The sequence below is a fragment of the Scyliorhinus torazame genome, chromosome 11 (assembly GCF_047496885.1).
Source record: "Scyliorhinus torazame isolate Kashiwa2021f chromosome 11, sScyTor2.1, whole genome shotgun sequence".
Classification (NCBI taxonomy): Eukaryota; Metazoa; Chordata; class Chondrichthyes; order Carcharhiniformes; family Scyliorhinidae; genus Scyliorhinus; species Scyliorhinus torazame.
Window position 1 is genome coordinate 229,147,694 of NC_092717.1, and position 13,676 is coordinate 229,161,369.

Below are 13,676 nucleotides of genomic sequence, written 5' to 3' on the forward strand. Positions count from 1 at the left end.
CGGGAGCATTGCGGAAGGAGGGTGCTGGGAGGTAAGTCAACCTTTAAAAGCACTTCTCTTTGCAGGGGCAGGCCAGTCGATTTCGGCGGCGTGAGAGCAGCTGGTTAGTCAGTTTCAGCGGGAGCATTGCGGAAGGAGGGTGCTGGGAGGTAAGTCAACCTTTAAAAGCACTTCTCTTTGCAGGGGCAGGCCAGTCGATTTCGGCGGCGTGAGAGCAGCTGGTTAGTCAGTTTCAGCGGGAGCATTGCGGAAGGAGGGTGCTGGGAGGTAAGTCAACCTTTAAAAGCACTTCTCTTTGCAGGGGCAGGCCAGTCGATTTCGGCGGCGTGAGAGCAGCTGGTTAGTCAGTTTCAGCGGGAGCATTGCGGAAGGAGGGTGCTGGGAGGTAAGTCAACCTTTAAAAGCACTTCTCTTTGCAGGGGCAGGCCAGTCGATTTCGGCGGCGTGAGAGCAGCTGGTTAGTCAGTTTCAGCGGGAGCATTGCGGAAGGAGGGTGCTGGGAGGTAAGTCAACCTTTAAAAGCACTTCTCTTTGCAGGGGCAGGCCAGTCGATTTCGGCGGCGTGAGAGCAGCTGGTTAGTCAGTTTCAGCGGGAGCATTGCGGAAGGAGGGTGCTGGGAGGTAAGTCAACCTTTAAAAGCACTTCTCTTTGCAGGGGCAGGCCAGTCGATCTCGGCGGCGTGAGAGCAGCTGGTTAGTCAGTTTCAGCGGGAGCATTGCGGAAGGAGGGTGCTGGGAGGTAAGTCAACCTTTAAAAGCACTTCTCTTTGCAGGGGCAGGCCAGTCGATTTCGGCGGCGTGAGAACAGCTGGTGAGTGGTGAGTCAGTTTCAGCAGGAGCTGAGACTTTTTCTCTTTTCTTTAAATTAGTTTTTTAGGCGGGATCAGGAAGTCGACCCGCGGACGTCTGGGAAGACCCTCACCAATAAATTCTGGTGGAGAGGAAACCCGAGACACTACACGTGTAGTGTCTCCCACCCGCCCTCCTCCTCTAACCTAATAATAAAACCCATTGGTCTGAGGTAAGTACCATATTTTTATTATATTATTATTATTTTTTATAAAAATTTAATGTAGTTGTTAGCCAGATCTTGGTAGAAAGTTAGAGGAATGGCAGGGAAGGGAGTACAATGTTCCTCCTGCAGGATGTTTGAGGTGAGGGATGCAGTTAGTGTCCCTGCTGATTTTACCTGCAGGAAGTGCTGCCATCTCCAGCTCCTCCAAGACCGAGTTAGGGAACTGGAGCTGGAGTTGGAAGAACTTCGGATCATTCGGGAGGCAGAAGGGGTCATAGATAGCAGCTTCAGGGAATTAGTTACACCAAAGATTGGAGATAGGTGGGTAACTGTAAGAGGGACTGGGAAAAAACAGTCAGTGCAGGGATCCCCTGCGGTCGTTCCCCTGAGAAACAAGTATACCGCTTTGGATACTTGTGGGGGGGACGACTTACCAGGGGTAAGCCATGGGGTACGGGCCTCTGGCACGGAGTCTGTCCTTGTTGCTCAGAAGGGAAGGGGGGAGAGGAGCAGAGCATTAGTAATTGGGGACTCTATAGTCAGGGGCACAGATAGAAGATTTTGTGGGAGCGTGAGAGACTCACGTTTGGTATGTTGCCTCCCAGGTGCAAGGGTACGTGATGTCTCGGATCGTGTTTTCCGGGTCCTTAGGGGGGAGGGGGAGCAGCCCCAAGTCGTGGTCCACATTGGCACCAACGACATAGGTAGGAAAGGGGACAAGGATGTCAGGCAGGCTTTCAGGGAGCTAGGATGGAAGCTCAGAACTAGAACAAACAGAGTTGTTATCTCTGGGTTGTTGCCCGTGCCACGTGATAGTGAGATGAGGAATAGGGAGAGAGAGCATTTAAACACGTGGCTACAGGGATGGTGCAGGCGGGAGGGTTTCAGATTTTTGGATAACTGGGGCTCTTTCTGGGGAAGGTGGGACCTCTACAGACAGGATGGTCTACATCTGAACCTGAGGGGCACAAATATCCTGGGGGGGAGATTTGTTAGTGCTCTTTGGGGGGGTTTAAACTAATGCAGCAGGGGCATGGGAACCTGGATTGTAGTTTTAGGGTTAGGGAGAATGAGAGTATAGAGGTCAGGAGCACAGATTTGATGTCGCAGGAGGGGGCCAGCGTTCAGGTAGGTGGTTTGAAGTGTGTCTACTTCAATGCCAGGAGTATACGAAACAAGGTAGGGGAACTGGCAGCGTGGGTTGGTACCTGGGACTTCGATGTTGTGGCCATTTCGGAGACATGGATAGAGCAGGGACAGGAATGGATGTTGCAGGTTCCGGGGTTTAGGTGTTTTAGTAAGCTCAGAGAAGGAGGCAAAAGAGGGGGAGGTGTGGCGCTGCTAGTCAAGAGCAGTATTACGGTGGCGGAGAGGATGCTAGATGGGGACTCTTCTTCCGAGGTAGTATTGGCTGAAGTTAGAAACAGGAAAGGAGAGGTCACCCTGTTGGGAGTTTTTTATAGGCCTCCTAATAGTTCTAGGGATGTAGAGGAAAGGATGGCGAAGATGATTCTGGATATGAGCGAAAGTAACAGGGTAGTTATTATGGGAGACTTTAACTTTCCAAATATTGACTGGAAAAGATATAGTTCGAGTACAATAGATGGGTCGTTTTTTGTACAGTGTGTGCAGGAGGGTTTCCTGAAACAATATGTTGACAGGCCAACAAGAGGCGAGGCCACGTTGGATTTGGTTTTGGGTAATGAACCAGGCCAGGTGTTGGATTTGGAGGTAGGAGAGCACTTTGGGGACAGTGACCACAATTCGGTGACGTTTACGTTAATGATGGAAAGGGATAAGTATACACCGCAGGGCAAGAGTTATAGCTGGGGGAAGGGCAATTATGATGCCATTAGACGTGACTTGGGGGGGATAAGGTGGAGAAGTAGGCTGCAAGTGTTGGGCACACTGGATAAGTGGGGCTTGTTCAAGGATCAGCTACTGCGTGTTCTTGATAAGTATGTACCGGTCAGACAGGGAGGAAGGCGTCGAGCGAGGGAACCGTGGTTTACCAGGGAAGTGGAATCTCTTGTTAAGAGGAAGAAGGAGGCCTATGTGAAGATGAAGTGTGAAGTTTCGGTTGGGGCGATGGATAGTTACAAGGTAGCGAGGAAGGATCTAAAGAGAGAGCTAAGACGAGCAAGGAGGGGACATGAGAAGTATTTGGCAGGAAGGATCAAGGAAAACCCAAAAGCTTTCTATAGGTATGTCAGGAATAAGCGAATGACTAGGGAAAGAGTAGGACCAGTCAAGGACAGGGATGGGAAATTGTGTGTGGAGTCTGAAGAGATAGGCGAGATACTAAATGAATATTTTTCGTCAGTATTCACTCAGGAAAAAGATAATGTTGTGGAGGAGAATGCTGAGCCCCAGGCTAATAGAATAGATGGCATTGAGGTACGTAGGGAAGAGGTGTTGGCAATTCTGGACAGGCTGAAAATAGATAAGTCCCCGGGACCTGATGGGATTTATCCTAGGATTCTATGGGAGGCCAGGGAAGAGATTGCTGGACCTTTGGCTTTGATTTTTATGTCATCATTGGCTACAGGAATAGTGCCAGAGGACTGGAGGACAGCAAATGTGGTCCCTTTGTTCAAAAAGGGGAGCAGAGACAACCCCGGCAACTATAGACCGGTGAGCCTCACGTCTGTAGTGGGTAAAGTCTTGGAGGGGATTATAAGGGACAAGATTTATAATCATCTAGATAGGAATGATATGATCAGGGATAGTCAGCTTGGCTTTGTGAAGGGTAGGTCATGCCTCACAAACCTTATTGAGTTCTTTGAGAAGGTGACTGAACAGGTAGACGAGGGTAGAGCAGTTGATGTGGTGTATATGGATTTCAGCAAAGCGTTTGATAAGGTTCCCCACGGTAGGCTATTGCAAAAAATACGGAGGCTGGGGATTGAGGGTGATTTAGAGATGTGGATCAGAAATTGGCTAGCTGAAAGAAGACAGAGGGTGGTGGTTGATGGGAAATGTTCAGAATGGAGTACAGTCACAAGTGGAGTACCACAAGGATCTGTTCTGGGGCCGTTGCTGTTTGTCATTTTTATCAATGACCTAGAGGAAGGCACAGAAGGGTGGGTGAGTAAATTTGCAGATGATACTAAAGTCGGTGGTGTTGTCGATAGTGTGGAAGGATGTAGCAGGTTACAGAGGGATATAGATAAGCTGCAGAGCTGGGCTGAGAGGTGGCAAATGGAGTTTAATGTAGAGAAGTGTGAGGTGATTCACTTTGGAAGGAATAACAGGAATGCGGAATATTTGGCTAATGGTAAAGTTCTTGAAAGTGTGGCTGAGCAGAGGGATCTAGGTGTCCATGTACATAGATCCCTGAAAGTTGCCACCCAGGTTGATAGGGTTGTGAAGAAGGCCTATGGAGTGTTGGCCTTTATTGGTAGAGGGATTGAGTTCCGGAGTCGGGAGGTCATGTTGCAGCTGTACAGAACTCTGGTCCGGCCGCATTTGGAGTATTGCGTACAGTTCTGGTCACCGCATTATAGGAAGGACGTGGAGGCTTTGGAGCGGGTGCAGAGGAGATTTACCAGGATGTTGCCTGGTATGGAGGGAAAATCTTATGAGGAAAGGCTGACGGACTTGAGGTTGTTTTCGTTGGAGAGAAGAAGGTTAAGAGGAGACTTAATCGAGGCATACAAAATGATCAGGGGGTTGGATAGGGTGGACAGTGAGAGCCTTCTCCCGCGGATGGATATGGCTGGCACGAGGGGACATAACTTTAAACTGAGGGGTAATAGATATAGGACAGAGGTCAGAGGTAGGTTCTTTACGCAAAGAGTAGTGAGGCCGTGGAATGCCCTACCTGCTACAGTAGTGAACTCGCCAACATTGAGGGCATTTAAAAGTTTATTGGATAAACATATGGATGATAATGGCATAGTGTAGGTTAGATGGCTTTTGTTTCGGTGCAACATCGTGGGCCGAAGGGCCTGTACTGCGCTGTATTGTTCTATGTTCTAACAGTATCTTGTAGTCATCCAGTGGATGCTTCCCTCCAGCTGTTTTACGTTAGTTGCAAATAATTTTTGAAACCTCTTAAAATAATTTTCCATTAACAATGTCAGCGACATTAACCTTTTTTCTGAAAACATAGAGCCATGTAAAAATGAACTTCAAAGGCAGGTCAGTTCCATTTTAAAGAGATAAGTCATCTTTAAAGAGGTGTGGAGTCTGAAAAGATATGAGAAATTTATAACGTTTGAATCTTCTGATGAGGTTTAATTCAGATCAAAAATATTTGAGATTGCTTTCAGACATTTACCACTTGCGCCCAAATTAACAATTTCACCATAACTGGGGGAGTATTTCTGAAATGGTCCCCTTAATAGACAGACGATCGACAGGCAGAAAGATGGATTCCAATAGCCCCACCTTATGTGGGTGCAGCTGAAATTGTTGTATGGCAGCATACTTACTCATAGTGGAAGCCAATATCGTGATTCCCAACTACCACAAACAGCTCTGTGTTGGGCGAGTGTTTGAACATCATCTGAAAACGCAGCACATCATCTTTAAAGTCCTATTAAAGATACATAGCATCAGTACAGGGGCATTATAGTTTAACCAAACAGCCCGTTATCATCTGCCCGCTACAGCACAATATCCCTGCCCATTCCTGTAATTGACAAGACCGTCCGTGCTCCAAAAGGAAGATTTGTATTCATATAGTGCCTTTCACAATGACAGGACATATCAAAGTGCTTATAGCCAATCTTGTGTTTTTGAAGTACTGTTGTAATGCAGGAAAGACCAATTTGCCCACTGCAAACTCCCACAAATAATAATAATAAATAGTGATGTAATAATGGTCAGGTAATCTGGTTTTGTGCTGTTGATTGAGGGATAAATATTGGACAGAACACCGGAGACTCTTCAGTTCTTCTTCAAAATAGTGCCACGGGATCTTTTATATCCACCCTAAAGGCTTGATAATACCTCAATTTAATACCTCCTGCAAAGGCCGCAATTCCAACTGCGCAGTACTCCTGCAACACTGCATGAGAGAGCGAGTCTTTGCTTTTGTGGTCAAGTCCCGGAGTGGGACTTGAACCCACAACCCTAAGGAACACTGCTTGATTCAATCAATATTCCTTTTCCTGTAGCCTTGTTTATTTGCCAGGACATTTTTGGCTTTAACTTGCTATTGGGATGTCCAAAATATCTTCAAAGCAGTTACACATTTCCTTGGAATTTCTGCACTGCTGGTTTGCTAGCTTCTGCATACATACTGCAGAGTCTACATTCTAGACAAATAACACAGTCCTTGGATCATTTCAGCAGCTTCTTGAAAGATAGTCACAAGGCAAAATGAAAACCATTTCCAAACCATTTCAAACATTAGAATTTAGACCTGCTTCACAGCGCCAGGGACCTGGGTTCGATTCCCGACTTGGGTCACTGTGTGGAGTCTGCACATTTTCCCCATGTCTGCGTGGGTTTCCTCCAGGTGCTCCGATTTCCTCCCACAAGTCCCGAAAGACATGCTGGGTGAAATTCTCCGGAAACGGCGCGATGTCCCCCGACTGGCGCCCAAAACGGCGCAAATCAGACAGGCATCGCGCCGCCCCAAAGGTGCGGAATGCTCCACATCTTTGGGGGCCGAGCCCCAACCTTAAGGGGCTAGGCCCGCGCCGGACGAATTTCCGCCCCGCCAGCTGGCGGAAAAGGCCTTTGGTGCCCCGCCAGCTGGTGCGGAAATGACATCTCCGGGCGGCGCATGCGCGGGAGCGTTAGCGGCCGCTGACAGCTTCCCACGCATGCGCCGTGGAGGGAGTCTCTTCCGCCTCCGCCATGGTGGAGACCGTGGCGGAGGCGGAAGGGAAAGAGTGCCCCCACGGCACAGGCCCACCCGCGGATCGGTGGGCCCCGATCGCGGGCCAGGCCACCGTGGGGGCACCCCCCGGGGCCAGATCGCCCCGCGCCCCCCCAGGACCCCGGAGCCCGCCCGCGCCGCCTTTTCCCGCCGGTAAGGTAGGTGGTTTAATTTACGCCGGCGGGACAGGCATTTTAGCGGCGGGACTTCGGCCCATCCGGGCCGGAGAATCGCGCGGGGGGGCCCGCCAACCGACGCGGCGCGATTCCCGCCCCCGCCGAATCTCCGGTGACGGAGACTTCGGCAACCGGCGGGGGTGGGATCACGACAGCCCCCGGCGATTCTCCGACCCGGCGGGGGGTCGGAGAATCTCGCCCGCTGTTAGGTAATTTGGACACTCTGAATTCTCCCTCAGTGTACCTGAACAGGCACTGGAATGTGGCGACCAGGGGCGTTTCACAGTAACAGTCATGAAATATTTCTGAAAGTTTCTTTCTAAAATACAAGTCGCAACATATTGTATTAGTGTCAAGATTTGTTACGTGCTGGGGTACTTTTTCACAGCATTTTGCCTTACTTAAAAGGCAAAATATTGTGGATGCTGGAAATCTGAACTTGAAGCAGAAAATGCTGAAAATATGCAGGAGGTTAGGCAGCATTTGGGGGAGTTATTGGCTTTTGAACTCTGGTTCCTGCTCCGCAGATGCGGAGTAATTTCAGCATTTTCGATTTTTATTCTGCCCTTGTAGTTCTGCAGCTGATTACTAATGATGCTACAATAACCAGAGAGAGGTATCGAGAGAATGCATTGAAACATGGCTCTCGAGAATGTCAGCTACAAAAAGATTGTAGCTGCAAACCACTCTACTATCAGTCCATCATCTGTTTGATCATCTGCCCTAGGACATGCTGACACTGTTCAGTCGGTATGCCAATTCGCTCCTGACTGGCCTTCAGCTCTGCAAACTTGCTCTCCCCCAAATCACTGCCGCCTAAATCCTAACTTTTAAAAAATTCATTCAAGGCATGTGGGCATTGCTGACTAGGCCAACATTTATTGTCCATTCCCAATTGCCCTTGAGAAGGTAGTGGCGAGCTGCCTTTTTAAACCACTACAAATCCATGTGCTGTAGGTGCACCCACAGTGCTGTTAGGGAGGGAGTTCCAGGATTTTGACCCAGCGACAGTGAAGGAACAGCGATATATTTCCAATTTAGGATAGTCAGTGGCTTGTAGCGGAAATTCCAGGTGGTGGTGTTCCCTTGTGTCTTCTGCCTTTGATCTTCTAGATGGTAGTGGTCATTGGTTTGGAAGGTGCTATCGAAGGAGCTTTGGTGAGTTCCTGCAGTTCACCGTCTGGATGGTACACACGGCTGCTACTATGTGTCAATAGTGGAGGGAGTGAATGTTTGTGGATGGGGTACCAATCAAGCGAGCTGCTTTGTCCTGGATGGTGTCAAGCTTCTTGACTGGTGTAACGGCACTTATCCAGGCAAGGGGAGAACTGTCATTACACTCCTGACTTGTGCCTTGTCGCTGGGGCACAGGCTTTGGAGGGTCAGGAGGTGAGTTACTCGCCTAGCCTCTGACCTGCTCCTGTAGCCACAGTATTTGTATAGCTAGTCCAGTTCAGTTTCTGGTCGAGGGTAAACCCCAAGATTTTATGAGTGGGGGATTCACAGAAGGTAATGCCATTGAATGTCACAGGATGATCATTAGGTTCTCTCTTATTGCAGATGGTCACTGCCTGGCCCTTGTGTGCCGCGAATGTAACTTGCCATTCATCAGCCCAAGCCTGGATATTGTCCAGGTCTTGCTGCATGTGGACATGGACTGCTTCATTTTCTGAGGAGTCGCGAACGGTGCAGTCATCTGCAAAAATCTCCACTTCTGACTTCATGATGAAGCAGCTGAAGATGTTTGGGCCTAGTTCCCTGAGGAATTCCTGCAGTGATGTCCTGGGACAGAGACGATTGACCTCCAACAACCAGAACCATCTTCCTTTGTGTCAGGTATGACTCCAATCTGTGGCAAGCTGTGGTAAACCACTGTATTATATTGTACTTACTGTTCTTACTTATTGTACTTACTGTTCTTACTGTTTGTTACATGTCTGGGTTTGTCCCTGCTGGCTCCGCCCCTCGGGCTCAAGTATAAAGGTGGCTAACCTCCAGCCCTGCCCTCATTCTGGGACCGGCTGCCAGCAGGTATCTTTTAGCTGATTAAAGCCACAGTTTACTCTTCCGACTCTCGTCTGTCGTCATTGATGGTACATCAATTTAATCAGCTAAAAGTTTAAGATGGATCTATCGCTCAAGCCTGATCGCCTAGAGCTGGACCCCCAAGCAGCCGACCCCACTGCCACGTTTGAACACTGGCTAAGCTGCTTTGAATCTTACATTGATTCCTCCGCCGTCGCTGAAACCCACAAGCTGCGAGTCCTCAACTCCCGGGTGAGCCCGCAAGTTTTCCTTCTTATCAGGAACGCTACCTCGTACGAGGATGCGATAACGCTGTTGAAGGTGCAGTATGTTAAGGACATCAACAAGGTGTACGCTAGGCATCTCCTTGCCACGAGGTGACAGCGCCCCGGAGAATCGCAAGCTGAATTTCTGCGCGCTTTGCGGGTACTCGGCCGGAACAGCAGTTGTAAGGCGGTATCGGCTGTCAAGCACACCGAATTGCCTATGTCGCAGGCATAAAATCTAATTACATCCGCCAGCGCCTACTGGAAGGCGGTACACTCGACCTCCAAGACACAGTACAGCTCTCGGACTTGTTGGAAGTGGCCTTCCATAACACGGATGCTACACCTCCGACCACGCGGCATCCTCGTGGGCGTCGTGGGCACCGCCATCACCCGATCCAGGGGCGCCGCAAGCCTGTGCCGTGCAGCAACCCGCCAACTCCGGAGGCCCGAAATGTTACTTCTGTGGCCAGGGGAAGCACCCCAGAGAACGCTGCCCAGCGAGGAGCGTGATCTGCAACAGGTGCAGAAAGAAGGGCCACTTCTCTAAAGTCTGCCAGGCCCGACCTGTTTCTAAACCCAGCAGCGCTGCGTGTAGCCCGCGGGGACCGCTCCCATCTTCCACGTCATCTGCCACGTGCGACCCTTGGGGGGCGCCATCTTCGACGCCACCCGCCACATGCGACCCGTGGGGGCCGCCATCTTGGCCGCCATCTTCGACGCCACCCGCCACGTGCGACCCGTGGGGCCGCCATCTTTGACGCCACCCGCCACGTGCCACCGGTGGGGGCCGCCATCTTGGAATCACCCCTCCGCCTCCCGGGACCCCTGCTCACCAGATCGTACGCAGGCCTCCGCTACCTTCGATCAGCCCACCCACCTTCCAAAGCTCACCTTCATCACCCTCGACCAATCTCGACCTCATCACCTCACTAAATCCATGATGGCCGTCCGGATCAACGGCCACGAGACGACCTGCCTCTTCGACTCCGGGAGCACGGAGAGTTTCATTCACCCAGATACGGTACGGCGCTGCTCCCTCCCAATTTTACCCGCGACCCAGAAAATCTCCCTGGCTTCCGAATCACATTCCGTGGAGGTCCGTGGGTACTGTGTGGCAACCCTTACAGTACGGGGCGTTGAGTACAAAAATGTCAAGCTCTACGTCCTCCCCAACTCTGCGCTGCCCTGCTACTAGGTCTAGATTTCCAATGCCACCTCAAAGGTCTTACCTTGGAGTTCGATGGACCCCTGCCCCCTCTCACCATCTGTAGCCTCTCGACCCTTAAGGTCGCCCCACCCCCTCTCTTTGCTAACCTCACCCCGGACTGTAAGCCCGTCGCCACTAGGAGCAGACGATACAGTGCTTGGGACAGGGCCTTTATCAGGTCGGAGGTCCAGTGACTCCTGCGGGAAGGGGCCATAGACGCCAGTACTAGCCCCTGGAGAACCCAAGTGGTGGTCGTCAAGACTGGGGAGAAGCACCGGATGGTCATCGAGTACAGTCAGACGATCAACCGGTACACGCAGCTCGATGCGTACCCTCTCCCCCGCATATTTGACATGGTCAATCAGATTGCGCAGAACCGAGTCTTCTCCACTATTAACTTGAAGTCCGCGTACCACCAGCTTCCTATCCGCCCGGAGGACCGCCAATTCACTGCCTTTGAGGCAGATGGCCGCCTCTACCACTTCCTCAGGGTCCCCTTCGGCGTCACCAATGGGGTCTCGGTCTTCCAACTGGAGATGGACCGAATGGTTGACCAGTACGGGCTGCGGGCCACGATCCCGTATCTGGATAATGTCACCATCTGCGGCCATGACCAGCAGGACCATGACGCTAACGTCCAACATTTCCTCCACACAGCCAAGCTCCTTAACTTCACGTATAATAAGGGGAAATGCGTTTTCTGCACAACCCGCCTACCCCACTTGGCTACGTTGTGGAAAACAGAGTCCTAGGGCCCGGTCCCCCGACCACATGCCCCCTCTCCTGGAACTCCCCCTCCCCCACTGCCCCAAGGCCCTGAAGAGATGCCTGGTGTTCTTTTCCTATTATGCCCAGTGGGTCCCCAATTATGCGGACAAGGCCCGTCCACTCATTAAATCCACCATTTTTCCCCTGACGGCTGAGGCCCGCCTGGCCTTCAACCGCATCAAAACAGACATTGCCAAAGCCGCGATGCACGCAGTAGACGAGTCCATCCCGTTCCAGGTGGAGAGCGATGCATCAGACATTTCTCTGGCCGCTACCCTCAACCAGGCGGGCAGGCCCATGGCTTTCTTCTCCCGTACCCTCCAGGGCTCCGAAATTCGACACTCCTCCGTCGAAAAGGAAGCCCAGGCCATTGTGGAAGCTGTGCGACATTGGAGGCATTACCTGGCCGGCAGGCGATTCACTCTCCTCACTGACCAATGGTCAGTTGCCTTCATGTTTAATAACACACAGTGGGGCAAGATCAAGAATGGCAAGATCCTAAGGTGGAGGATCGAACTCTCCACCTATAATTATGATATCTTGTATCGGCCTGGGAAGCTCAATGAGCCCCAGATGCCCTATCCCGCGGTACATGTGCCAGCGCACAAGTAGACCGACTTCGGGCCCTCCACAATGACCTCTGTTACCCGGGGGTCACCCGTTTTTTTCATTTTTATCAAGGCCCACAACCTGCCCTACTCCATCAAGGAGTTCAGGACCATGACCAGGGACAGCCAGGTCTGCGCGGAGTGCAAACCGCACTTCTATCGGCCGGACAGAGCACACCTGGCAAAGGCCTCCCACCACTTTGAGCGCCTCAGCATCGATTTCAAAGGGCCCCTCCCCTTCACTGACCGTAATGTGTACTTTCTCAACATCGTTGATGCGTACTCATGTTTCCCTTTCGCCATCCTGTGCCCTGACATGACCTCTGCCACAGTCGTCAAGGCCCTGCACGGCCTCTTCACCTTGTTCGGTTTCCCCACTTACATCCATAGCGATCGGGGTTCCTCCTTCATGAGTGAAGAGCTGCGTCAGTTCCTGCTTAGCAAGGGCATCACCTCAAGCAGGACTACCAGCTACAACCCCCGGGGAAACGGACAGGTGGAGAGGGAGAACGTGACGGTCTGGAAGGCCGTCCTTCTTGCCCTACGGTCTAGACATCTCCCTGTCTCCCGCTGGCAGGTCCTTCCCGATGCACTCCACTCCATCCGGTCGCTCATGTGTACCGCCACCAATGCGACACCTCACGAGGGAATGTTTGTCTTCCCTAGGAAGTCCACCTCAGGGGTCTCGCTCCCGTCCTGGCTGATGTTTCCAGGGCCCGTCCTCCTCCGGAAGCATGCGAGGAGTCACAAGTCGGATCCCCTGGTCGAACGGGTCCTTCTCCTCCATGCTAACCCCCAATATGCCTCCGTGGCACACCATGACGGGCAGGAGGATACAGTCTCCCTTCGGGAATTGGCACCCGCAGGTTCCCCAGCGACCATCACCACTACCCCCGACTCTACACAGTCTCCCTCCGTTGCTACTTATCCGGAAGACGACATGCTCCTGGACACGCAGGCCTCAACACTTCATCCAACACCAGTGTCCTCACCACAGCCGGGACTGAAGCGATCACAGCAGAAAATCAAAGCCCCTGACAGACTCGATCTCTAATTCAACCCGTCCACTTCACCCCCGCCGGACTCTTTTTTAACAGGGGGTGAATGTGGTAAACCACTGTATTATATTGTACTTACTGTTCTTACTTATTGTACTTACTGTTCTTACTGTTTGTTACATGTCTGGATTTGTCCCTGCTGGCTCCGCCCCTCGGGCTCAAGTATAAAGGTGGCTAACCTCCAGCCCTGCCCTTATTCTGGGACCGGCTGCCAGCAGGTATCTTTTAGCTGATTAAAGCCACAGTTTACTCTTCCGACTCTCGTCTGTCGTCATTGATGGCACATCACAAGCTTTCCCCAAAATTCTCATTGACTCCAGTTTTGCTGGTGCTCCTTGATGCCATACTCGTCAAACGCTGCCTTGATATCAAGACATAGACTGCTGCTCCAACAAGCCACAACTTTAATATTATTAATTGCCTTTTCAAATCACTTTGTGGCCTGACAGCCTGAGATCAGTGTAATCTGCTCCAGCTCTACATATCTCCAAGATATCAGTGCCCCCTAATTCTGGCAACTTGAATTTTTCAGATTTTCCTAGTCTATCTCTGGTGGCCATGACTTCAGGTGGTGAGGCCCAAAGCCCAAGGGTTTTCCTTCCTCAACCTCGCCACCTCTCTCTCTCCTCCAATGCCTCCTATGCCAATATTTCCTTTTGTGATGTGCTGTCATCATTGTTTGGATAATGGATCCTGTGAAGCCCCTCGGGATATTTT

The 13,676-nt window shown here is 51.3% G+C and overlaps 1 protein-coding gene across 3 annotated transcripts in view; it reads right to left on the reverse strand.

Annotated features, from left to right (window-relative positions):
* The window catches only part of LOC140385830 (metallophosphoesterase 1-like), a 145,709-nt gene that overhangs the window by 90,474 nt on the left and 41,559 nt on the right, over window positions 1–13,676 (reverse strand). For 2 of the 3 annotated variants that reach the window (XM_072468398.1, XM_072468396.1), the window contains exon 3: window positions 5,452–5,555. In XM_072468398.1, the coding sequence (XP_072324499.1) occupies window positions 5,452–5,555 (104 nt within the window). The remainder of the gene's footprint in view (window positions 1–5,451; window positions 5,556–13,676) is intronic. The other variant, XM_072468397.1, reaches the window with a different exon arrangement.